This window comes from Nycticebus coucang, chromosome 5 (assembly GCF_027406575.1).
Source record: "Nycticebus coucang isolate mNycCou1 chromosome 5, mNycCou1.pri, whole genome shotgun sequence".
In the NCBI taxonomy this organism is placed as follows: Eukaryota; Metazoa; Chordata; class Mammalia; order Primates; family Lorisidae; genus Nycticebus; species Nycticebus coucang.
This window is the reverse complement of record NC_069784.1, coordinates 57,988,113-58,014,576: the sequence shown is the minus strand read 5'-3', so window position 1 is coordinate 58,014,576 and position 26,464 is coordinate 57,988,113. Positions and strand designations below refer to the sequence as shown.

General features: G+C 47.9%; 2 protein-coding genes across 2 annotated transcripts; both read left to right on the top strand.

Moving 5' to 3' along the window:
- The first annotated feature begins 15,981 nt into the window (after positions 1-15,981).
- LOC128586244 (protein S100-A15A) lies at positions 15,982-20,887 on the top strand. Its single transcript, XM_053591904.1, has 3 exons — positions 15,982-16,267; positions 17,987-18,194; positions 19,859-20,887. The coding sequence occupies exons 2-3, from the start codon at positions 18,045-18,047 to the stop codon at positions 20,033-20,035; spliced, it is 327 nt and encodes a 108-aa protein (XP_053447879.1). The 5' UTR covers positions 15,982-16,267; positions 17,987-18,044; the 3' UTR covers positions 20,036-20,887.
- Positions 20,888-25,682: 4,795 nt separating this feature from the next.
- Positions 25,683-26,169, top strand: S100A8 (S100 calcium binding protein A8). Its single transcript, XM_053591800.1, has 2 exons — positions 25,683-25,845; positions 25,974-26,169. Exons 1-2 carry the CDS (start codon positions 25,705-25,707, stop codon positions 26,100-26,102), a joined length of 270 nt encoding a protein of 89 aa, XP_053447775.1. The 5' UTR covers positions 25,683-25,704; the 3' UTR covers positions 26,103-26,169.
- The last annotated feature ends 295 nt before the right edge of the window (positions 26,170-26,464 follow it).

Below are 26,464 nucleotides of genomic sequence, written 5' to 3'. Positions count from 1 at the left end.
CCGGAACTGGTGCCAACCAGCTGCAGTCAAGGCCCCATCCACACCCCTCGAGAAATCACCCAAGACTCTGAACTCCTGGGGGACTGGCCCCCAGACCTCAGTATGAGTGGAGGGGAGTGCTGGGAGCTCAGAATTCCAGGCAGAGCCTATATACAGTTTATACAGTTTTATGCCTGGCAGGAGGACGCTGTGGCACCCTAGTAGGGTAGGTAGGTCCAGTTTTTAGAGGGTCTGTCCCGTGGAGTGCAGTGGGAGGACCCATGAACTCTGCCCAATTGTTTGTGGGGCACTCTGAGCGTTCTCATGGGGGAGGGGACTCCCATCCACTTGGTGATGGACTCCACACCCTCTGTTTGCATCCCTACAGTTGCAGCTTGCCCCAGCAGGGCTGATGTGCGCTCCTCAACCCTCTCTCTCAGTGCAGCTCAAATCCACCAAGTCACCCACTGAATCCCTGTCCTTCAACCCTCCTACTGGACGGGAGCCTCTGTGGAAAGCTGGTCCCAGTCAGCCATCCTGTCTCCTCCCTTGTCTTTAATTTGAGAACAAACAGATATCCTACTCAATGACTCCAGAGCACGGCGGGGCACAGTGGATCACCCCTGTAATCCTAGCACTCTGGGAGGCTGAGGCAGGTGAACTGCTTGAGCTCAAAAGTTCGAGACAAAGGTAGAGGGTGACACCTTAAGACTTTGTCTCCAAAAAAAAAAAAAAAAAAAAAAAAGACCCCAGAGTATCTGCAGTGTGTGAAGGATGGGCTGTGGGCAGGGCCCGGGAGGTCTCACTTGGTTCTTTTGCATGTGGCTATCCAATTGTTCCTGCAGCAACATTTTGTTGAAAAGACTATTCTTTCTTAGTTGAATAGACTTATCTCTTTTTTTGTTTGTTTGTTTGTTTAGCAGGCCAAGGCCGGGTTCAAACCCACAAGCCCTGTTGTGTGTGGCCTGAGCCATAACCACTGAGCTATGGGCACCCAGCTTTCTTGTCTCTCTTGTTGAAAATCAATTGAAGATAAGTGTTCAAGTTAAGGGTACTTTTCATCATAGACTCTTAGTTTCACCTACCTAAAGACATCTCTCTTCTATGACACCACTCAAAGTCTGACATGACTCTGCTCAAAACAAGCCCCGTGCCCTGAGTTCTGTGGCCTTGAGTGGGGATCTTGTCAAGTTGAACGCTTGGAGTCGCTACCCCATAAACCCATTCCCCATCCCCATCACATGTCCACACTGTGGACGACAGCCACAGTCTTCTCCAGATGTTTCATAACTTCTTTTAAAGAATACATCTCAGGAGCAGCCAGGGAAGACACATGGCAGGGCAAGGTGCAGAGCAGCCTTCCACACCCAGGTGCATGGCCTCAGCTGTCCTTCACACACCTCCATGTGCTCACCACCCTGGGGGCTCTTCAGGGGCTGTCCTTTAGGATTTTATGGAGAACCTATTATTTAGGAGTGGTTGACTAAGTCATTGGCCTTTAGTGATTGGACTTGATCTCCAGCCCCTCTCTGGAGGCCCAAGGATAGGGTGAAACTGCCAACCTTCTAATTGCACAGCTGATTACTCTGGCCATCGGCCCCTAATCCTGAAGCTATGTAGGGACCCCCTTCCAAGAACACAGACTCAGTATTTATTATGTCATAACAAGATAGGGCTTGTTATTTTTTAAAATTTATTTATTTTTATTGTTAGATCATAGTTGTGTACATTAGTGCAATCAAGGGGTACAATGTGCTGTTTTCATATACAATCTGAAATATTCTCATCCAACTGTTCAATGTGGCCTTCATGGCATTTTCTTAGTTACTGTATGCAGGCATTTGTATTCTGCATTTTTTTTTTTTTGACAGAGCCCTACTTTGTCACTCTTGGTAGAGTGCTGTGGCATCAAAGCTCAAAGCAACCTCAAACTCTTGGGCTCATGCGATTCTCTTGCCTCAGCCTCCCAGGTAGCTGAGACTACAGGCACCCACCACAAAGCCAGACTATTTTTAGAGATGGGGTCTTGCTCTAACTCAGACTGGTCTCAAACCCTCAAGCTCAGACAATCCGCCCACCTCAGCCTTCCAGACTGCTGGGATTACAGGCATGAGCCACCACACCCAGGGCTTGTTATGAGTGGCAAAGATGATCCTATCAGCCTCAGGTTCCAGGAAACTCAATGGGTTTTAGCAGATTTGTGTCAGGAACCAAGACCAAATACATATTTTGTGTTATCACAGGGATTTTATGCATATATGTAGCAAAAATCTACTTAACTAATACACTATTGTTAAAACTTAATTATTTTAACTTTTTTAAGTTTCTGCCAACTCTTGATTAACGACTACTTCCCCAAGACATGATTTTGTGCAAAGCTCCATGGTGGGCATTTGGGAGAGAGCAGAATATGAACAAATGAGAAAACTCCTCTTGCCCTTCAGAAGCTTTCAGTGAAGACCAGCAACACATGCTCCAGGTATAAGACCGTGGCTGGTAGGACAGCAGGGCAGCCTGGCAGAGAAGCCCTGTGCCACCATGGGGACTTGAAGACACCCCCAACCGCAGCCCAGCCTGCTCCCTGGGGGCGCTGACCCCATTGGTGGGACCACAGCAGCCTGATCATCAGTCAGAATCCTGGAGCGGCCACTGCTTTCCCCCACTTGCCAGTATCAACCTCGGTGGCCCAACCTCCTCACATTGGGTGCAGTGGGAAATGATTGTTCCCAAACTAGATGGACCCTCCACAACTAACGCCAAATGTCACCAAACAGATTCATTTCCAGGGTTCTCATCCGCTTCTGCCACCTCACTGTCCCCTCCACCCTGCACTGTGCCAGTGACCTCTGAGGGGGAGGCCACCCCACCTGGAGCCCGGATTGCACTGGACTAGCATTTGCAGTGACAATGAAGAGGGAAAAACATCGCTGAAGAAAAGCCACAAGGAAGCTGTGAGGTGTGTGTTGGAAGGCTTCTCTTTTTGTTGTTGCAGTTGTCTTTGTTGCTTTAGCTGGCCTGGGCTGGGTTCAAACCCACCAGCCTCGGTTATATGTGGTGGCGCCCTACCTACTGAGCTCCAGAGGCCTTTTTACCCACTGAGAACACATCTACAAACTCTTCAGCAAAAGCAGTGACATAAGGAAAATCATGATGGGTCTGGATAAAACGAAACAGCATGTGGATTCTGGTTTTGGAGTGTCCTGTGTTGAAAGCAGCTCTGGCTCGGTGGAGCTGGAAGGGGCTGTTTCCCTGTATAAAAACTGCGAGCTTATTAGCACTTCTCTCTGCTTCCTCCTGTGACCTCCTACCTCTGTCCAGTGCAGACTGGAAACATTTACATCCTGGTCTGAAATCTGTGTTTTGTTTATGGTTCTTTAAAAAAGAAAGCAATCATTCAAGAATACATGTCCTTGGTGTTAGAAAAAAGTCTAAAGTTTATAGTGAAAATGAACCCCCATACCATTCCAAACTCCCAGTCCCCTTCTCCAAAGTTAGCTGGTTACCAGTTGCTTGGGTGTCTTTCCACAAACAATCATGTGGCTGCATAGTGGTACACCACGTGTGTCCTCTTAGCAATTGTTAAACTGTCCAGAGGCTGCATGGCGGCACACCATGTGTATTATCTTAATGATTGTTAAACCATCGAGTCCCTGTGTGGCAACTCATCTTAGTGATTGTTAAACCATTGAGTAGCTGCATGGCAGCACACCACATGTGTTATCTTAAAGATTGTTGGATGTCAGCACATGTAGGCTTGCCTGTTTTTAAAATGGCTGTATGGTATTTCCTTATGTAGATGTGTATGAATTGATCACTTAGATAAAAATCAAAACCGTGTTTACTTGTGGTGATTCATTCCGTTTACAGAAACTATAAATATTGTACTTCCTGGAAGAAAACTTTTCTCCAGGTATTCATGGGTCACTTCCCAATACAGTCTGCATTTGTGACCTCGAGATGGCCACCACGGCCCTGCACCACTCCCTTAGACCAGGGGTGGGAGACAGAGGGAAGAATGGGGAGACGAGATAAGAACTTACTGAGCTTGTATTGTGAAAATTTGTTTATCTGCTAACCACAAATACAAAGTCTGCTTCTGTGAAGGTCAGTTATGATAACCAACTGCTTGCTTGCTTGCACTAGCCAGCCCTATAAAAACCCTGATTCCAAGCCAGTCTGGGCTGCTCTCTCAGTTTTTCTGAGACTATAGAAACAGCTGCCGGCTGGCTAATAAAGACTCTATTCAGACACTTTTAAAATTAGCTGTGTGGTCCTTTCTTGCCCATAACATTTAGAGGCCCCAGCAAGATGCCTAGGTATTGGTCTAGGTTGGGACCACCAGTTGCAGCTGGGTACACAGGCTGATCTCTATCTAGGGGATGGCCACTGAGTGATGTTCCCCAGCTCCAGATGGGAGACCACCCCATTCACCACGTCAATCAGCTAAATTAATTGACTGAAATTTGGGCACTTTAACAGAGTCATCTGGTTCTGGTTCTGTCCCTTACCAGAAATGTGTCTGTCTGTCTGGGTCACCCAGGGCCTGGACACAGCCATAAGGCCAGCAACAGATCTTATTTTGGGGTGCCAACCAGATCTTCTGATTTCAGATCTCATGTTGGGGTGTCCGACCAGATCTTCTAGTTTCATTTTTCCTTTGGTATTATAGAGTGGATCTCTAAACTGTCCTCCCTTTCCAATTTGACATAAACATATAAATAAATGTGTGAGTGATTGAGTTTTACGTGTGATTCCATGGCCCCTGAGGATACGGAATCCAAGTGGGCCTTCACCCGAGGTTCCACAACTCCATCATACAGCTTAGTGGCAAATCACACTTCAGGGTGACCTGGTACAGGGTTTATATATCCTGCGTATGCTAAGATAGAGTTCTTATCCCATCAGGGACATGGCCAGGCAGGCATCTGACTGAGCCCTTCCCAGGCTTTCCCTTTTTGTCTGTCACTCTTTCCCCACCTCTACTCCACTGCTTCTTAAGTTTGGCCTGATTCTGCAGACCTCAGGCAGTCTCCAGGAGAGGGACAGGCTGAGGTCCCTCAGAGGGGATACACCACCAGGAAACATTCCAGGGCCCCTGGAGGACCTAGAGCCCTCAGGAGACTGGCTGATGATCACCCCTAATTCACCTGTGAGTCCACCTCTGGAGGTAAGCCATTTTAACATCTATTTTTGTAACTATTGATGGTATTTTTGTTGTATTTATTTGTTGTGGATTATTATGGAAATATAACTATTTGTTGAATTCATTTGTTATGATTTGTGTAGAGCCCTTAGGGACCTCTGAGGTAAGGCCAAAGGCACAGAACTTTGGGGACCCCGGGTTGCCAGGCTATCGGCCTGTCAGAGGCTCTCAGAGGCATGTGTCAGTAGAGCAACCCACCGCTAGAAGCACACACACACACACACACACACACACACACACAAAGAAACAGTGGGGAGCCTCCGCCCTATCAGCCTGTCAGCTACTCCCAGAAACCTGTGTCAATGCCCACTGCCAGAAACACCATTTGGGTGGAAGCAGGGGTCCAATCAACCCCCAGGGGTGTTAGATCACCCACAGGCCTGTTAAAAAGTCTATGAGAGGAGGGTGGAGACAAGATGGCTGACTGAAGCCAGCTTTCCACAGAGGCTCCCATCCAGAAGGAGAGTTAAAGGACAGAAATTTAGCAAGTAACCTGGTGGATTTGAGCTGCACCAAGAGAGAAGGTTGAAGAATGCACATCAACCCCGCTGAGGTGAGCTGCGACCACAAGGATACAAACAAAAGGTAAAAAATCCATCACCAAGTGGACGGGAGTCCCCTCCCAAATGAGAACAGCTCGGAGTGCCCCATGAACAAATGGGCAGAGCTCAAAGGTCCTCCCACTACACTCCATGGGAGAGACCCTCTAAAAACTGGGCCTACCTCCCCTATTAGGGTGCCACAGTGTTCTTCTGCCAGGCATAAAACTGTATAAAACTGTATATATTCTCTACCTGCAGCTCTGAGCTCCCAGCACTCCCCTCCACTCTCACTCTCACTCTGAGGTCTGGAGGCCTGTCCCCCAGGAGTCCAGATTCTTGGGTGATTTCTCGAGGGGTGTGGACAGTGCCTGAACTACAGCCGGTCGGTGTTGACTCTGGGGCATGGTAGCGAGGAGAGGATGGTCGGCTGAGAGGGAACCACACCAGAGCAGCAGTTCCCTGAGGCACAGAGCAGCAGCCATCTTTTAGCGGCAATACGGCCAGGGATAAAACTGTGTAGAACTGTATATGTTCCCTACCTGCAACTCAGAGCTCCCAGCACTCCCCTCCACTCGCACTGTGAGGTCTGGATGCCTGTCCCCCAGGAGTCCATATTCTTGGTGATTTCTTGAGGGGTGTGGATGGTGCCTAAACTGCAGATGGTCAGTGCTGACAATGGGGCACAGGAGTGAGGAGAGGATGGTAGGCTGGGAGGGAACAACACAAGAGCAGCAGTTCCCTGAGGTACAGAGCAGCAGCCATCTTTTGGCAACAATATGGCCAGGCATAAAACTGTGTAAAATTGTGTGTATTCTCTGCCTGCAGCTCTGGGCTCCCAGTGCTCCACTCCACTCTCACTCTGAGGTCTGGAGGCCTGTCCCCCAGGAGTCTGGACTCTTGGGTGATTTCTCAAGGGGTGTGGACAGTGCCTGAGCGGTGGCTGGTCAGTGCTGACTCTGGAGCACGGGAGTGAGAAGAGGATGGTCAGCCGAGACTGAACCACACCGGAGCCCCGGTTCCCTGAGGCACAGAGCAGCAGCCGTCTTTTGGTAACAATACGGCTCACTCCCAGATGTTCTGAAGCCACACCCCCTGTCTCCCTGGGCAACCAGAGGAGGCCGGCAACCACCACGAACACATCTGGGACAGAAACGCAGGCCCTGTGAGTAAAGGATTTGCCTGTGGTACCGACCTGGGTGGAGCACAGGGACTAAAAACGCAGTCGCAGACCCCAGAAGTTCCCAGGGCAAGGCTGACCCAGAGGACTGCTTTACTGAGCCTAAGACTCACCTGGCCTTCAGGGGATCATCAGCCTATAGACAAAGGAAGGCAGCAGGATAGAACTGACAGGGGAATTTAGCAGGAACAGAAACAAAATCCCGCAAAGTTGTTCTGTTCTGTTCTGTCAGTAACATCAATCAGGGGCGGGGCTGGAACTGACTGAACACCCCCCAGCCTTCATCAAGCACCCGAGGTCATCAGGCCTCACTTCCTCCTGCTAGGTAGAGGCAGAGCGCAGTGGCCTGGCTGAACAGAGATAGATTTCCTTGTGATTCAGGCAGGTGCAACCCCCTGGAGTGTCTGTTCACTACAGGCAACTGGGTGAGCCAAATGCAGGGCTATCAGTGACTGGGTGTGACAGAGGTGCAAGGTAGGGAAGGAGGCATCAACCTTCCCAGACTGATCTATTTGCTGGGTGGCTCCTCCTGACTCCACGCATCACTGGAGCAAGCCATATCAGAGTAGTCACCAGGCCCCTGTGATCCAGTTCCCAGAGACCTCTTAAACTCTCCCACCTGAGACATGTGCTGACTGAGACAATTAATTTGGACATTTTGAACTAAGCCAATCGCCTGAGGACTATTCAGGTGGTGCCATGGGTGTGTGGTTGCAGGAAGGTTTGATTTTCCTTTTCCAATTGTTGCCTGTGGTGGGTGGGGTGACTTAATTGCTGGTATTTCTCCACAGCTGAGACTTCAATCTAGAGTAACTGTTTCACTAGGGTGGAACAGAAACCAGCTAAAAACAAGACAGAACCACTTAGTCCCACCACACCAAACAGGTCCCCAGTTTGTCAGGCCATAGCACTGTATGGGTCCTTGACAAAGCTCCAGGAGAAAAATCAAAGGGTGTAAAACCCATGTTTTACAATCATGGGGCAGAATCAGTGGAAAAACTCTGGTAACATGAATAACCAGAATAGAGCAACCTCCCCCCCCCCCCAAGGAAAGATATGGCAGATGTAACTGAAGATCCCATTCATAAACAACTGGCCAAGATGTCAGAAATCGAATTCATAATTTGGAGGGCAAACAATATTAATAAAGTGGAGGAAAATTTGGAATTAGAAATTCGAGCAGCAATTCAAAAGTTGGAATTAGGAATTTGAGGAGAAATTCAAAAGTTGTCTCAAGAATTTAACGAATTTAAAGACAAAACCACCAAAGACTTAGACACACTGAAGCAAGAATTTGCAGCCCTCAAAGATCTGAAAAATACAGTAGAATCTCTCAGTAACTGAGTGGAGCAAGCAGAAGAAAGGATTTCTGACATTGAAGACAAAGCCTTTGAACACTCCCAAACTCTCAAAGAGGAAGAGAAATGGAGAGCAAAAACGTATCATTCTCCCAGAGAACTCTGGGATAATTCGAAGAAGGCTAATATCCGCCCCATTGGAATCCCTGAATCTGATGAAGTGGCCTCACTAGGCATGGAGGCCCTTCTCCATGAAATTATGAAAGAGGATTTTCCAGACATGCCTAGAGATTCTGAAATTCAGAAAGCAGACAGTTTCAGAACCCTAGCATGACTCAATCCCAATAAAACATCCCCCAGGCATATCATAATTAACTTCACTAAAGTTAATATGAAGGAGAAAATTCTGAAAGCAGCCAGATGCAAGAAAGCCATTACCTACAAAGGGAAGAATATTAGAATGACTGCAGATCTCTCTGCTGAAACTTTTCAAGCCACAAGAGGGTGGTCATTGACTTTTAATCTCCTAAAGCAAAATAACTTTCAACCCTGGATCCTATATCCAGCTAAATTAAGTTTCATTTATGATGGATAAATTAAATACTTTAATGACATTCATATGTTGAAGAAATTTGCCATAGCCAAACCGGGTCTTCAGAATATTCTCAGACTTATCTTCCATAACGACCAGCCCAATCCTCTACCACACAAAAGTAAACTCACTCAGAAACTTTTGATCAAACTCCAACTTCCACACTGGTGAAAGGATTAAAAATGTCTACTGGACTTTTGAAGAACTTGATACCCAAAATTTTACCAGATTTATCAATATTCTCCATTAATGTGAATGGCTTAAACTGTTCTCTAATGAGGCATAGGTTAGCTGAATGGATACAAAAACTCAGGCCAGATATTTGTTGCATACAAGAGTCACATCTTAACTTAAAAGACAAATACAGGCTCAGGGTGAAAGGATGGTCATTCATATTTCAGGCAAATGGTAATCAGAAAAAAGCAGGTGTTGTTGCAATTTTATTTGCAGATACAATAGGTTTTAAACCAACAAAAGTAAGGAAGGATAAGAATGGTCACTTCATATTTGTTAAGGGTAATACTCAATATGATGAGATTTCAATTATTAATATCTATGCACTCAACCAGAATGCACCTCAATTTATAAGAGAAACTCTAACAGACATGAGCAACTTGATTTCCTCCAGCTCCATAATAGTCGGAGATTTCAACACTCCTTTGCCAGTGTTGGATCAATCCTCCAATGAGAAGCTGAGCAAAGAAATTTTAGATTTAAACCTAACCATCTAAGATTTGGATTTAGCAGAAATCTACAGAACATTTCATCCCAACAAAACTGAATACACACACTTCTCATCAGCTCACGGAACATACTCCAAAATCGATCACATCTTAGATCACAAGTCTAACTTCAGTAAATCTAAAGAAATAGAAATTATTTCTTGCATCTTCTCTTACCACCATGGAATAAAATTTAAGCTCAGTAACAACAAGGATCTGCATACTCATACATAAACATGGAAGTTAAACAACCTTATGCTGAATGATAGCTGGGTCAGAGATGAGATTAAGGAAAAATAGCCAAATTTTTGCAACAAAATGACACATGAAGACACAAACTATCAGAGCCTCTGGGACACCGCAAAGGTAGTTCTGAGAGGGAAATTTATAGCACTGCAAGCCTTCTAAAGAGAACAGAAAGAGAGGAAGTTAACAACTTAATGGGAAACTCAAGCAACTGGAAAAGGAAGAACATTCCAACCCCAAACCCAGTAGAAGAAAAGAAAGAACCAAAATTAGAGCAGAATTAAATGAAATTGAAAACAAAAGAATAATACAACAGATCAATAAATCAAAAAGCTGGTTTTTTTAAAAGGTCAGTAAAATAGATAAACCTTTGGCCAACCTAATCAGGAAAAAAAGACTAAAATCTCTAATCTCATCAATCAGAAACAACAAAGACGAAATAACAACAGACTCCTCAAAACATCCTTAATGAATATTAGTTGAAACTTTATTCTCAGAAATATGAAAATCTGAAGGAAATTGACCAATACTTGGAAGCACGTCACTTTCCAAGACTTAGCCAGAATCAAGAGGAAATGTTTAATAGGCCCATATCAAGTTTGGAAATAGCATCAACCATACAAAACCTCCCTAAAAAGAAAAGCCCAGGACCAGATGGTTTCACGTCAGAATTCTACCAAACCTTTAAAGTGGAATTAGTACCTATATTACTCAACCTGTTCCAAAAGGTAGAAAAAGAAGGAAGACTACCCAACACATTCTATGAAGCAAACATCACCCTGATCCCCAAACTGGGAAAAGACCCATCAAGAAAAGAAAATTATAGGCCGATATCACTAATGAATATAGATGCAAAAATATTCAACAAGATCCTAACAAACAGAATCCAGCAATACATCAAACAAATTATACACCAGGACCAAGTCGGTTTTATCCCAGGGTCTCAAGGCTGGTTCAATATACGTAAATCTATAAATGTAATCCAGCACATAAACAAATTAAAAAACAAAGACCATATGATTCTCTCAATCAATGCAGAAAAAGCTTTTGCTAATATCCAGCATCCCTTCATGATCAGAACACTTGAGAGAATCAGTATAGAAGGGACATTTCTTAAACTGATAGAGACCATCTACAGCAAACCTACAGCCAATATCATATTGAATGGAGTTAAATTGGAAGCATTTCCACTCAGATCAGGAACCAGCCCATTGTCTCCATTGCTTTTTAACATTGTAATGGAAGTTTTAGCCACTGCAATTAGGGAAGAAAAGGTGATCAAGGGTATCCATATAGGGTCAGAAGAGATCAAACTTTCGCTCTTCACAGATGATATGATAGTATATCTGGAAAACACTAGGGACTCTACTACAAAACTCTTAGAAGTGATCAAGGAATACAGCAGTGTCTCAGGTTACAAAATCAACATTCATAAATTGGTAGCCTTTATTTATACCAACAATAGTCAAGTTGAAAAAACAGTTAAGGACTCTATCCCATTCACAGTAGTGCCAAAGAAGATGAAATATTTGGGAATTTATCTAACAAAGGACATGAAAGATCTCTATAAAGAGAGCTATGAAATTCTAAGAAAAGAAATAGCTGAAAATATTAACAAATGGAAAAACATACCATGCTCATGGCTGGGAAGAATCAACATTGTTAAAATGTCCATACTACCCAAAGCAATATAGAATTTCAATGCAATCCCTATTAAAGCTCCACTGTAATGCTTTAAAGATCTTGAAAAAACAATACTTTGTTTTATATGGAATCAGAAAAAACCTCGAATAGCCAAGACATTACTCAGAAATAAAAACAAAGCAGGAGGAATTACGCTCCCAGACCTCAGACTATACTACATATCGATAGTGGTCAAAACAGCATGGTATTGGCACAAAAACAGAGAAGTAGATGTCTGGAACAGAATAGAGAACCAAGAGATGAATCCAGCTACTTACCCTTATTTAATCTTTGACATGCCAATTAAAAACATTCAGTGGGGAAAAGATTTCCTATTTAACAAATGGTGCTGGGTGAACTGGCTGGCAACCAGCAGAAGACTGAAACTGGACCCACACCTTTCACCATTAACCAAGATAGATTCTCACTGGATTAAAGATTTAAACTTAAGACATGAAACTATAAAAATACTAGAGGAGAGTGCAGGGAAAACCCTTGAAGAAGGGCATTCATTCTATAAATGTAATCCAGCACATAAACAAATTAAAAAACAAAGACCATATGATTCTCTTAATCGATGCAGAAAAAGCTTTTGATAATATCCAGCATCCCTTCATGATCAGAACACTTAAGAAAATTGGTGTAGAAGTGGCCTTTAGAGCTGATTAGTGAAATAAAATACTGGGCGAGTATTTTATGAGGAGGACCCCCCCGGGCAATTGAAGCAGCTTCAAAAATACACTATTGGGACTTGATCAAACTAAAAAGCTTCTGCACAACCAAGAACACAGTAAGTAAAGCAAGCAAACAGCCCTCAGAATGGGAGAAGATATTTGCAGGTTATGTCTCCGACAAAGGTTTAATAACCAGAATCCACAGAGAACTCAAACGCATTAGCAAGAATAGAACAAGGGATGCCATCGCAGGCTGGGCAAGGGATTTAAAGAGAAACTTCTCTGAAGAAGACAGGTGTGCGGCCTTCAGACATATGAAAAAATGCTCATCATCTTTAATCATCAGAGAAATGCAAATCAAAACTACTTTGAGATATCATCTAACTCCAGTGAGACTAGCCTATATCACAAAATCCCAAGACCAGAGATGTTGGCGTGGATGTGGAGAAAAGGGAACACTTTTGCACTGCTGGCGGGAATGAAAATTAATACATTCCTTTTGGAAAGAGATATGGAGAACACTTAGAGATCTAAAAATAGATCTGCCATTCAATACTGTAATCCCTCTACTGGGCATATACCCAGAAGATCAAAAATCACATCATAACAAAGATATTTGTACCAGAATGTTTATTGCAGACCAATTCATAATTGTTAAGTCATGGAAAAAACCCAAATGCCCATCGATCCACAAATGGATTAATAAATTGTGGTATATGTACACCATGGAATATTATGCAGCCTTAAAGAAAGATGGAGACTTTACCTCTTTCATGTTTACATGGATGGAGCTGGAAAATATTCTTAGTAAAGTATCTCAAGAATGGAAGAAAAAGTACCCAATGTACTCAGCCCTACTATGAAACCAATTTAGGGTTTTCACATGAAAGCTATAATCCAGTTACAACCTAGAATAGGGGAAAGGGGGAAAGCGAGGGAAGGGGGGGTGGGTAGAGAGAAGGGGATTGGTGGGATTACACCAGCGGTGCATCTTACAAGGGTATATGTGAAACTTGGTAAATGTGGAATGTAAGTGTTTTGGCACAGTAACTGAGAGAATGCCAGGAAGGCTATGTTAACCAGTGTGATGAAAGTGTGTCAAACGATCTGTGAAGCTAGTGAATGATGCCCCATGATCATATCAATGTACACAGCTATGATTTAATTAAAAAAAAAGAAAAATCAACAAGAAAATTTCATTTAGGACCTCATAGAAGAGAGAATTAAAAGTGGCCTTTAGAGCTGATTAGTGAAATAAAATGAATAAGGAAAAAGTGATGCAAATTAAAAAATAAACAAAATCTTCTAGAAAAAATAAAAAAAATAAAATTAAAGACAAAATAGGTCTGTAAAGTAGAAAGTAGATATACACTATAGAGAACTGGCATAAATCCCCCAACTGAGTTGATACATTTAGCCAATATAACCTGATTCATCATCTCAGATACCAATGTGGCTGCATTTCTTTAATTTTTGAAGTATTTGATTCTCTTCATTCCCACTCCACCGCGGTCTTAGCCAGAAATAGATTATTATCTTTTTGAGGTCTCTTCCTATCCTTGAATTGTTTAAAGCCCCAGGGGGCTTCAGGGCCAATGGGGGTGAACCTTTCCTCTCATGTAACCAGAAAATCTACTCCTTGGTGCAGTGGCTTCTGGATATCACAAGGCTTTGCTTTTGGTGACTGCTCTTCCCAACTAGAAAGACACAGAGACCGGAATGTTTGTGGGGTGTGAGTTGGGGGTAGGGGAATGAGGTGAGGGATGCATGTTTAGCACATTTGTGATTCTTTCCTAAGTACATGATCTTGAAGTTTTGTCTAGATGTCTTTTTCTATTTCCAGACCCTGGGCTTCTGGAGACCACAGCAATTGCTCACAGCAATCTCAAACTCCTGGGTTCAAGTAATGCTTTTGCTCAGCCTCCTGAATAGCTAGGACTTTAGGCACCCACCATAAGGCCTAACTAAAAAATAGTTTTTCTATTTTTTTTTGTGGTTTTTGGTCGGGGCTAGGTTTGAACCCGCCACCTCCAGCATATGGGACCGGCAACCCTACTCCTCGAGCCACAGGCGCCGCCCAAAAGTGTAACATTTTTTTTGTTTGTTTTGTTTTTGGCCGGGGCTAGTTTTGAACCCACCACCTCGGCATATGGGACCGGCGCCCTACTCCTTGAGCCGCAGGCGCCACCCCGTTTTTCTGTTTTTTAAGTAGGGACAGGGTCTTGTTCTTGCTCAGGCTAGAAGAATGTTATTTAGTTCATTTCTGTATCCTTTGTCCCCAGCACCCAGCACAGGTGCACCTAACACATGGCAAAATTCTGAAGACATCCAACCTTAAGGAAGAGCTGACATTAAGATGTGTAAACTAAAGGTAATTTAAATGTCAATCAGCGATGGATGGACAAGACGAATGCTGGTACACGCAGGTGATCGCCACACACTCATTAAAGGTAAGGCTCGCACTGACTCAGCATGTGAGATGTCCATAGTGAGATGGTAATTAGAAGGAGCAGGTGTGGAAGCTGCTGTCCTTGTGCTGGCGTGGTGTGGGGGCTGTTTTGCCCCAGAGTGGACAGAGGTAGGGGGAAGAGGAGAGCCATCTGACCCTCTCACCCACCAGCCACTGGTCAGAAAAGGTTTCTTTGAGTGAAAAGTTATCATCCAGCCCAAGGCTGAATCATACTGGTGTACTACATTTGTTAACTAGATGTTTTCAAGGTTTTGGTTTTACTCTTGCTTCTTGGTTACAGATATTACATTGGTGAGCATTTTCTTGATTATTACTTTGAACATCTGCCTAATTAAAATTTGGGGGATAAATTGCTAGGGGAATGATGGCTGGATCAAAGATAATCAGTGAAATTCTCAGTAGCTTTACCTGGGCAATGCTAAATGGTTTAACTTTTTAGAAATTCAAGCCATGTTTTTGGTTTATAAACGTGAAAGTTATTGGTGAACCACTTGCTTGCTGAGGAAATCATGTTAAGTGGATGAAGGCTTACCCAGCAAAGTGGAAAAGGTGCTGGCTACTTGTTTTCTTGCGAACCTTTCGGGAAGCCTGTGGTGATTTCTGGTTCAATGACCTGTCCTGTGGCGCCACCTGCTGGACACTCACACAGCAGGCAGGCGGAGAGGGCCGATGAGAGCAGGCTCTGCTGAGGTGGTACTTAATGGGCCCAGCTGGCATCTGCAGGGGGTCACGTCCATCTTGCAGCTGGTTGTTGTGAACAAAGCTGGTCCTACCCTTGCTCTTTCACCTCTCACCCATCACCTAACTGATTAAAACACCGCCTCCCTTCCATACACAGGACCGCGTTACAACTGTATTTGTCACATAGCATTTCTTACTGTCTCATCCTGCTCCTCCAGCCTTGCTCCTTCTAACTGCTCACAATTCACCTGTGGGCTCTGTCCTCTGGGCGCTCATTCCATTCACACCTCAGCCTTTGCCTGAGCCAGGTGCCTGCTCTTCTGTTCCTCCTTGCAACTCGAAACTCTTCAAGTCACAACCCACATATCACGTCCCTAAGGAGGTCTACCTCAACATTCTAGGCAAGAGAAGCTCCTTCCTGCATCTCTGGAGCATGCTGCTGGGTGCCGCTTGGTTAGTGTCCACAGTGCAGTGTGACAATGTGTAGTTGTCCTCTCACTTGCCCCCACACTGTGAGCTGGCCTGTGTCAGGCACTCAGGGATGTTTGCTGAGTGAGTGAGTGAATATGCTTCCTGACTGTGGAGTTAGAGGGTTCACTACTGGGGGAGACACCCAGGAAGATGTATTTAAGTGGATGCCTGGCCCCACCCAAGCCCTGGAGCTGGAGGATGAGCTCTGAGGCTGGGAGATGAATAATGTCACCTTTTGTGATTCTTAGATGCTTCAGATCCTTCTTGGAGAGGTGGGTCAAAACTGGTTGAGTTAATCTCAGCTGAGTGTTGTGATATCATCTCAGGAATGCAGTTAAGGCTCAGTCTTGCTGCTGGAGAACTTGTGACAGTCACAACCCAGTGCCATAATCAGAGGCACTGAGGCTGCTGGGATTGAGGCTCGGTGGTGAGTTCCTGGCTTACATGGATGCCCCCTGCTCGGTCTTGGGGAGTCTCTGAGATCAACCACAAGCAGGATCTGCAGATAGACAGTGTCCCGCTCTGGCAGGTCAGTGCTTCTTCCAAGGGAATTGTAGGGGTGGGGTGGGCTACAAAGGTTCTAGAAGGCAGAGAGGGACAGTTTACCTGTTTTGGAGTATGTGTACAGTGAGATGGTGTCCCAAAGGCACACTTGTGGTCCCAGAGGAGTTTGAGACCCTGAGCTAAAAACATGTCTTTAGGCCTATTCCCAAAGACATAGGTTTGACTCGGCTCCAGGCAGATCATTTGTGTGATCTTGGGAAATTACTTAGCCTCTCTGAGTTTTATTCCCCCCTCAAAAATTGGTCAATGATGCTTTGCTCCTAAAGCCATGATGAGGAGGAAACGGGAAAACCAGGTACCAGGGCTGCACCAGTGTCCAGCTGGATGTTGTGGTTCCTTCCTGCACAGAATCCAGGGAGAACGGCTGACCTGACTCACGAAAATAGGGCTCTGGTCTCCATAGGAAGTGGGGAGTTGGGGTCACAGGCATTGGAGTACCAGATAGGGCCAACAGGGGCTCTGGGAGGCCTCAGGGTCTTAGATCTGGAGGAATGGAGCTCATGGTGTGTCTCCTCCTAGAAGAGGCCACACAGTGAGCAGGTGGCAGCTGGCGTTGTCCGTACATTCAGCTGGGAAATAAAACGACACCAACAAAAGCAGGGCTGGGTGTTCTGGGTGGCATAATTATTTTAATGTTCTGTTGGCAGCACAAAAAAGCTTACAACCATGGGGTTTTTGCCTTTTCAAGGTGTTTAAAAATATTTCAGTTGGCTCGGTGCCTGTGAAAGAACCAGACCAGCGCCATCTTAGGAGTTAAGTTTCGCTCCCCCCCACCATTTCATTCAGTAAGTTTAACTTTCCAGGCAAGCCCAGGCAATTCCCCAAAATCATGAGACAACTGCCCACCAATCAGGGACCCCCCCAACCTGACCAATCCAGAAACGCCCCCTTTGTTTCAAGCTGTGCACGCCCACCCGCTGTGTGGGACCATAAAACCCCCCTGCTCCAAAGCTCAGGGCTCCTGGCTCGGATCCGTTCTAGCGGAGACCTCGGGAGCCCAAGTTTGAACTTGCAATAAAACGGCTTTTTTGCTTTTGCATCGGACTCGGCTCCCTGGTGGTCTTTGTGGGGGATTTCAAGATCTGGACACAACACCCGTAGCTCAGCGGCTAGGGCATCAGCCATGTACACCGGAGCTGGAAGGTTCGAATCCAGTCTGGGTCTGCCAAACAACAATGACAACTACAACAACAACAAAAAAAATAGCTGAGCATTGTAGCGGGTGCCTGTAGTCCCAGCTACTTGGGAGGATGAGGCAAGAGAATCGCTTAAGCCCAAGAGTTTGAGGTTGCTGTGAGTGGTGACGCCACAACACAACACTCTACAGTACAAGCTTGAGACTGTTTCAAAAAATTTTTTTTTTCAGTTGGAAACAACATAAGCACTGTCTTGCTTCAAAAAGTCTTAAGTTGCTCCTCGTTCCTGGCCTTTGGTGACTCCTAAGCTGAGAGAGGTTGGAGGGGAGGAGGATCCAAAGGGACAGAACTCTGCCTTGAGATTTTGCAGGAAAGCTTCTGGCAGAGTAGAGACTCTGAGCCAAGTTTTGAGGGGTGAGATGGAGTGCAGAGAGGGGCCTGAGACAAGGTGCAGGAGTGTGGGCTGGAGCATGAGGGCAGAAGTTTCTTGGCGGAAGCGCCTGTCTACTGTGGGCTGGTCCAGATGAGGTGCTGCTCTCTCCTTCCAGATTCTCCACAGTCCCCAGCTACTTCACTCCTGCAGCCCTGGGCTGGGGTCCAGCCGTCATGACAGACACAAAGGTGGAGGAATCCCTCTTCCAAATCATCCACTGCTACCACCAGTATGCAGCCCGGGAAGGGGACGTGGAGACCCTGTCCCTGGAGAAGCTGAAGGCTCTGCTCGTGGACAATGTGCCCCGCTTCATGGGGAGCCTGGTATGTGTGGGTCTGTGCTTGGAAGTGGGTGAGGAGGGTGCTAGGCCGAGGGAGCTGTGTCCTGAGGGTCTTCCATTGAGGGCATAGGAGGGGTGATGAAGTGCTCAAGGGCAGGATTTGTGGCCAGAGGAGGGCTCCCCAGGAGCTTCTCCCCGCCAAACACAGCTAATCCTTGGAACTTGGTTCTAACCCCAGATTTGCTTCTTCCTCTGCCTGTCTTGCCTCCTGAGTATAGACCCTAAACCTCTCTCTGCCCACAGGCCACTCTGGTTGCCTCGGCCTAACCCCTGTGCCAACAGTCAGCCTTTTGAGCTTGGCTCCTTCTCCTGATTAGCACAGGGCTGGCCCTCATGCTGCAGTGGCCTCCCTGCCTTGGGAGGAGAAGGAAATGTAGCTTCAGCCCTACGTTCAGCTGTGAATGTTTTTGTTGTAGTTGTCATTGTTGTTTGGCAGACCTGGGCTGGATTCCATGTGCCCCCTGCCTCCTGCCACCTGCCCTCTGCCCCTTGCCCTGTGGCCCATGCCATGAGGTTTCTGGACTGTCACTCCAGAGGTGTTTGGGCCCACCCCTGACTCAAGGCCAATCCATCCAGGGAAAGGCTCTCCTTTGGCCACTCCCCACCCTTCTCCTAACTGTGGGAAGCTCAAAGGAGATAGTCTTGCCTTTGCTTACTGGAGGGAGGGCTCTAGGCAAGGAGGGAGCGTGGCAGTGGTGACTAAAGTAGTTCTGTTTCCAGGAAGCCTTGTCCTTTCAGGGCAAACTGTGTTCAGGATCCTGGGGACAGACACCTAGGTCTGGATAGAGGGCCTGGGGAGGGTGGGCTGGGAAAGGGGAAACGGGGCAGTCTGCCCAGGCAGCCAGCCTCCAGCTTGTCTCTGGGGCAGCAGCTTTGTGGAGGAGAGGAAGTCCCGGGGATGGTGATGGCTGTGGGCCAGGGAGAGAGGCTGTAAATCTTCCCACAGGGATGAGGGCCACCTGCATCTGCTCTCAGCTGCACAGCTGCTTTCCCCAGACCCCCGCTGGGCCTCCACACTGGCTGCCCCACACCCAGTACCCACCTGTTTGCCCACCTGTGTCTCCCCTCCCACACTTCTCTCCACCATGCTAATCCTCCACCAATGCCAGGGCCATGCAGCGACATTGGGAATAGCCCTGGGGCCTTGGTCTTTTCCCTTCCCTCACTTTGCACTCTGTGTGGGTGACAGGCAAAGTGCTACAGACACCCGCCCCGTTCAGCATCGTGCTGGCCCTGCAGAGGCTGAGGGCAGGTAGACTCTGCCCTGGGCAGCTCCAGCCCTGCCTTCAGCCCCTGCTGGGCTGTTCTTGGGAGCTCTGCTTGGTTGGGAAGACAGGAGGGAACAGCCACTGACAGGTGTGAGGCATGTCTGGGATGCAGGGCTGGTAGGTGCTACCTCAAGGGTTGGGCAGGAAATAGCGCCCGGGCTGCCTTTGTCCGCACCCACGCTGTTTCAGCTTTAGTGCCCTGAGGCACCTGCCACCCCTCTGCCTCCTGAGACTGGGCGGTGTGCTGTGTTCCAGGCACTGATTGGTGGAGTGAGGCACTTCCTGCGGGCCTTGGCGGGCAGGGCCAGCAGATTGGAGCAGGAGGCCCGGCAGGTGGGCTGTGTGCCTGGCAGGTGGGTGATCTCTGCTCACTCCCCAGGGCCGGAAGAAGCCACACTACATCACGGAGTTGTTCCAGGCAGCAGACAGGAACAAGGACAATCAGATCTGCTTTGATGAGTTCCTCTACATCCTGGGCAAGCTGGTCCAGGACTACCACCTGCAGTACCGCCGGCAGCTGTGCGCCCACCACTGTGCCCGGCACAGCCTCTACTAGAGGGAAGGCAGCCTCCTGCCTACAGGAGCCTGACCCAGGAGGGGGCGTGACCTGCTGTGTGTGTGTCCTTCTTGGGTGTGCACGTGTGTGCGTGTCTGGGGAAAGAATAGCTATGTGGGGCTGGGTGCAGTGGCTCATGCCTGTATTCCCAGAACTCTGAGAGGCTGAGGCAGGTGGATTGCCTGAGCTCACCGGTTTGAGACCAGCTTCAGCCGAGAGTGAGAACCCGTCTCTAAAATTAGCCGGGCATTGTGGCGGGCGCCTGTAGTCCCAGCTACTTGACAGGCTGAGGCAAGAGAATCGCTTGAGCCCAAGAATTTGAGGTTGCTGTGAGCTGTGACACTATAGCACTCTACTGAGGGTGATAAATAAATAAATAAATAAATCTTTAATAATGCTAAAACAAGCCTATGAAATACTTCCTACAGGGGTCGGGCGCAGTGGCTCATGCCTGTATTCCTAGCACTCTGGGAGGCCAAGGCTGGTGGATTGCCCGAGCTCCCAGGTTTGAGACCAGCCTGAGTCACAGCGAGAGACCCCCATCTCTAAAAAATAGCCGGGTGTTGTGGAGGGTGCCTGTACTCTCAGCTACTTGGGAGGCTGAGGCAAGAGAATGGCTTAAGACCAAGAGTTGTGGCTCAAAGGAGTAGGGCACTGGCCCCATATGCCGGAGGTGGTGGGTTCAAACCCAGCCCAGGCCAAAAACTGCAAAAAAACAAAACAAAACAAAAAACAACAAAAAGAAAAAAGAAGAGTTGGAGGTTGCTATTAGCTATGATGCCATGGCACTCTACCAAGGATGACAAAGTGAGAGTCTGTCTCAAAAAAAAAAGAAAAGAAAGAAAGAAAGAACAGCTATGTTGGAGAGAATAAAGCAATTTCATAAATATTTTTGGGCATGGGTGTGGGCATACCCTACAGGTTCAGAAATAGGAGGCTTGGTCTCTAGCCTGGGGAACATCTCTGTTCCCTGCCTCCAGGGGCCACTCTGTCTGATGGGGGAGACACAGCCCCTGCTTCCAGGGAGCCCCTGCCTGGGGAGAAGAGATAGGCCCTGCCCTCAGCTTTCAGCCTGAGAGGGAAGAGTTTCTCCTGGGGAGATAGGAAGCCAGGCCACTGGTCACTCCTTATTCTACATACCTGGTGGGTGTGAGCCCCAAGGACAGAAGTGGGCCTGGGCCTGGGCCTGGGAAGAGGCTCATCGTAAGCAGAAGGAACAACAGTGAATGTATGCGGTCCATCCAGGAGCAACAGAAACTTTTCTTGGAAATTAGTGGTCCTGGGAAGAATAGTAGGAAGTCAGTTTGAATGGGCAGGTCAGGACCAGACTGGGTACTGTCACAGACACTTTGTGCCAAACACATTGTGCCATGGGGTCAGCGCTGGGCTTTCAGAGACTAGGTGGGCCACAGAGGACATGCCAGAGCCACCAGGAGGCTCCTGCATAACAGGGCAAGAGCTGTGAGGACAGGGAGTGGCTCACACAGGGACAGGAGGGAGGACAGGCAGCACAGAGAGGTGGCAGGCTGAGTGAAGGGGCAGTCCAAAATGGTGTTGGGGTTTTGGGGGTGGTGACTGGGGGAACATGACACCTGTGCCTGGTATGAGGATGGTGGAGCCAGGCAGGTGGGGGTCTGCCAGGGAGGGTGTGCACTGGCTTTGTGCCAGCTGAGTCAGAGACCGAGACAGGGCAAAGCCGGCACTCCAGCTTGGCAGAGCTGCAGACACTGGTCATGGGAAGAGCAATGAGGAGCCTGGGTGACAGGTGACCCAGGAAGGATGACTTCCTTGGGAGAGGAGTTTTGTCTGGTGTTACCTCACACATGGTGGTGATGCGCATGGGAGTTGCACAGGGTTGTCTGTGACCCAGGGATCCTCTGGTCCCTGCCCTCTAGCCCCTCTCCCTCCCCCTGGGAGCCCAGGTAGCTGATGAACATCCCTTGGAAGGGGCTCCTCTGCCTGCAGGCACTGCCAGAACCCACCTTGCTGGGCAGACTTTTCTGAGGATCGGTCTGGGACCTGTGTCCTCAGCTTATTGGCACATTTAAACTGATGATGGGAGATTGTCATGTTGCACACCTGTGCTGTGTGTGACTGGAGGGCCATTTAGGAACCTAGTCTGGTTTCCTCCCTGCCGGGGTCTGTGTATGGGACACGCAGCTCTACCCTAGGGGTCAGTCTCTGCTGCTCTGTGCTGGCCCTGCCATACCCACTAGTCCCCACACTAGCTTTGTGGAGTCAGCTGGGCCCTCCCCTCCCCCGGGAGACTTCTGTCCCTGTTTCCCTCTGACCCTCCTCTGCAGATGGGCACATTCTGCCATACTGCAGGCCAGGTTTGCTGTGCAGCCTCTGCCACGGCAGGATCTCAGCGTCCCTGCACCTGTCAGCACGGGGGAAACACTCGGAAAGTATTGAGGAAGAAATGGAGGGTCGGGGACCATCTAGATCTGTGCTCCAGCCTGCCGGGTCCCCAAGTATCTAGAGGCTCGGAGACAAGTCACCTGGGTTACTTGACCTCCCTTCCTAGAGGCTGAGGGAGAAACCTCCCCACCTATCTCACTGAGTGTCAGGTTGCCCAGGCTTTGAAAACTAAGAAAGGGTCCCCACCTGGGCTTTCCTGACCTCCTGCCTGTCCCTTTCTGGGTGTTTCTCCACCAGCTCGTACTGCTCTGCCCTCATTTCCTCAGCCACAGGGCTGTTGGGACACATACCTGGGGACTGAGCCCTTTCCTGTAAACATGACCTGGTTCCGCTCCCTGTAGGTTGCCCCACATCCCTCAAGCTGAGGACAGACTCTGCTGTTCCCTCATCACACTTCCCCAATTCCTGACACTCATCCTCTGGAGGCCAGCTCAGCTGGCTCTTGTTCTCCCGAGGGGTCCCCAGACTTCCTGGCCAGGAGGAGTGCTTCTCACCCTCACTGGTCAGCCTGACACCATGCAGGGTGAAGTCGTTGCTCACTGCTGCCTTTAGTCTCTTTCCATGGCCTGGGCAGGACCTTAAGCAACATCCCACACCTCAGTTTCCCTATCTGTCAAATCGAGGTAACTGTAATGCCCAGTTCGCAAGGTTGCTGGGCATATCAATGGGATCTGTGGGTATAAACACACTAAGTCTGATGCTGCTGTGGGGGAAGGCGCTGCCCTGCCAGATCACACAGGACAGTGCCTGGGGTATAGGAGGTGTGAGCTGACTGGTTGAAAGCTTGTCGCATTGTGCTTGTATGTCAGAAGCATCCCTATTTCCTGTTAGAGGTTGATTCACCTCATATCAAGGAAGTGAGACTGCATTTGGTTAATTTGATTACTCTGCCTTCTTCTAAAAAGGATTTAAGGTGGCTGAGTGTGATAAAAAGAATTTCTGTGTCAGATTAGGGGAAGGCCCCAAGTTCCATTTTGTATTCCTTTATCCCCTCAATAAGTAAGTATCAGTTTGCCACTTGGTAAGTTTCTGGTCCTAGGGGTGTGAAAGTCCACGTGATTTCTTTTCTTTCTTTCTTTTTTTTTTTTGTAGAACAGAGTCTCACTTTATGGCCCTTGGTAGAGTGCCGTGGCTTCACACAGCTCACAGCAACCTCCAACTCTTGGGCTTAAGCGATTCTCTTGCCTCAGCCTCCCAAGTAGCTGGGACTACAGGTGCCCGCCACAACGCCCAGCTATTTTTTTGGTTGCAGTTTGGCTGGGGGGGTTTGAACCCACCACCCTCAGTATATGGGGCCAGCACCTTACTGACTGAGCCACAGGTGCCACCCCACGTGATTTCTTTTCTAAAGGGGCTCCACTTCCTAAATAAAAGACAGGTGGTAAACAATAAATGTTAAAATGGCAGGGCAGATACAGAGGTGGACACTGATCTGGGTGGCCGAGGAGAGGTGGGTGTTGCTGCTGGGTGGGGCAGGGGGTCAGGGATGGACTTGGCTCAGGTGGTGCCTGAGCTGGACCAGGGAGAACAAAGAGGGCATTATGGGGCCGGGAGGCATTTCAGGCAGAGACAAGAAGTGTATGCTGTCACACCACTTCACAAGTCACCTCAGTCATATGATGCACTGAGTACTGTGGCCTCAGTTCCCTCCAGAGTAAGATGAGAATTATCAGCATGCAAACCTCCTGGGGTCTCTGTGAGAACTCAGTGACCTGATAAAAGTCAAGCACTCAGCACAGTTCCTGGCATGTAGTAAGTGTGCCACGAACACTAACTGTCACTTTGCCCTCATTTGTTCTGATGACTTCTTGTCGTGTATGTGCTGGGCACTGTGCTGGCTCCAGGCAGGCCCATGGTCTTGACTGCAGGGCACAGGCCAGCAGGGCCATGGCTCACATTCTGCACCTTGCTGTCTTGCCTGGGCACCACTGCCAGCACAGCATACGTATTTTTGTGTAAACCTTTAATTAAAATATAATACATATTGGAAAACTACATCCAAAGTCTTGACATTTTGCTTCTCTTATTAACCCTCATAACAACATTATGAAGTAGGTTCTTTGAATGTGAAAACATCTAAGAGTATTTTAAAATTGCAGTAAAACATGCATAAACCCAGCTTCGTGGTGTTAAGTACACTCCTGTTGTTGTGCGACCTGCCTCCGGAGCTCCCTTTACCTTCCAACACTGAAACTCTACCGGCATGAACAGCCATGCCCCACTGTCCCCCCACCCCTGGCAGCCACCACTCTACTTTCTGTTTCTATGAAGTTCTTACTCGAAAACCTCATGTAAGTGGAATCACACAGTATTTGTCTTTTTGTGATTGGCTAATTTAACAGGATAGTGTCCCAAATGTTCATCCATGTTGTAGCATCTCCCAGAATTTCTTTGCCTTTTCAAGGCTGAATAATATTCCATTGTTGTGTATAGACCCCACGGGAGTGTTCCTCCTATCTCTCCTGCTGGGCACTGCTATCCAGCAAATGTCTTCCTCTTTCCACTGTTAACCAACCTCCCCATATATCAGAAATTTTCACTCCGTGCCAGGCTGTGATTGCCACATTTACCTGGTTGAGAAACCAGAGGCGGTAGCAACTCTGGAAGGGAGGAGTAGCCATCTCTGAATGGCCCAAGGCTGTGGGCAGCTGGCCAAGCCTACCCGCTATAAAAGGGAGCTGACACTCCACCCTGCATATCTTTTGTCAACTGTCTTTCAGAAGACCTGGTAAGTGGGACTGGCCAGGTCTGCCCTATACTTTTGGGCTTCCTTTGGGGAGCATGAGGAAGGGAAGCAGCCTTCTCTGGAGAGGAGAGAGATAGCTCAGGGAGGTGCAGAGCAAAACTCCCAGCTCCTGGGGAACGTGGGAGACAGGAATAAGAGAGGAGAGGGTTTCTCTAGCATTTCCTAGGGAGTGAGAGCACATTTGTTTCCTAAGCTGGGCCTTTCTCAGGGAGAGACTGAGGGTGCGGAAGAGTTGGCAGGCACTGTGTGTGTGTGTGTGTGTGTGTGTGTATTCCACTGTTCTCACCCGTTTCCCTATCATCCTCCCACCCTTCCCATCAAAGCCATAACTGTCTGCTGGGTTGGGCTGTTTGGATGGCACAGGCCAGGACAAAGCCATTACTGGGACAGTAGCCCTCTGAGACTCCCCTTGGACCTTACTCTGCCCTGGGCAGATGTGGCAGCCCTGTCACAGGATTCCCATGTGCTTCCTTCTTTCAGGTGGGGCAATACCTTGGGCATCATGCCGACCGATCTGGAGTGTGCCTTAAACTCAATCATTGATGTATACCACACATACTCCCTGCGGAGGGGGAATTATCATGCCATCTACGGGGAAGACCTGAAGAGTTTGCTGGAAACTGAGTGTCCTCAGTACATGAAGGTGAGGGGTGCTGGGTGTGGTCATATTCTTGTCATCAAGGGCCCTCCAAGCTGCCCACTGCAGGTGGCCCTGCTTTGGCTCTGTCTGAGATCTTTACCCTCTGGCTTCTTTCTCCTCAACCTTGACAGAAAAAGGATGCAAATACCTTGTTCAAAGAGTTGGATATCAACAGCGATGGTGCAATCAACTTCCAGGAATTCCTGGTCCTGATGGTAAAGGTGGGCGTGGCAGCCCATGAAGACAGCCACAAAGAGTAGCAGAGCAGGCGGGCCGGGCTGGGCCTGGGACGTGTGTCTGCAGAATAATAAAGTGACTGATACCTCAGGTCTCTCTTGGGCTCTTGCCTTTCTCTTGTGGGATTCGGTTCCTGGGGGAGAAGGGAGGGTCAAAAAACCAGAAAGAAGAAATGAAACCTCCAGTGTCCCCACCCGCACCTCTCATAAGCCTTCCCTTCTTCACCCTTGGTGTGGGCTCCACTCTCCCCAGACTGTCTCTTTCAGCTTTACAGTCCTGAGTCATTGGTTCTAGACCTTAAGGATTCTAAAAAGTCCATGATGCTATAGCTAGTGATTTTACTACTACTTCCTAAACAGATGATTTGGGAACAAGGTGATATAAA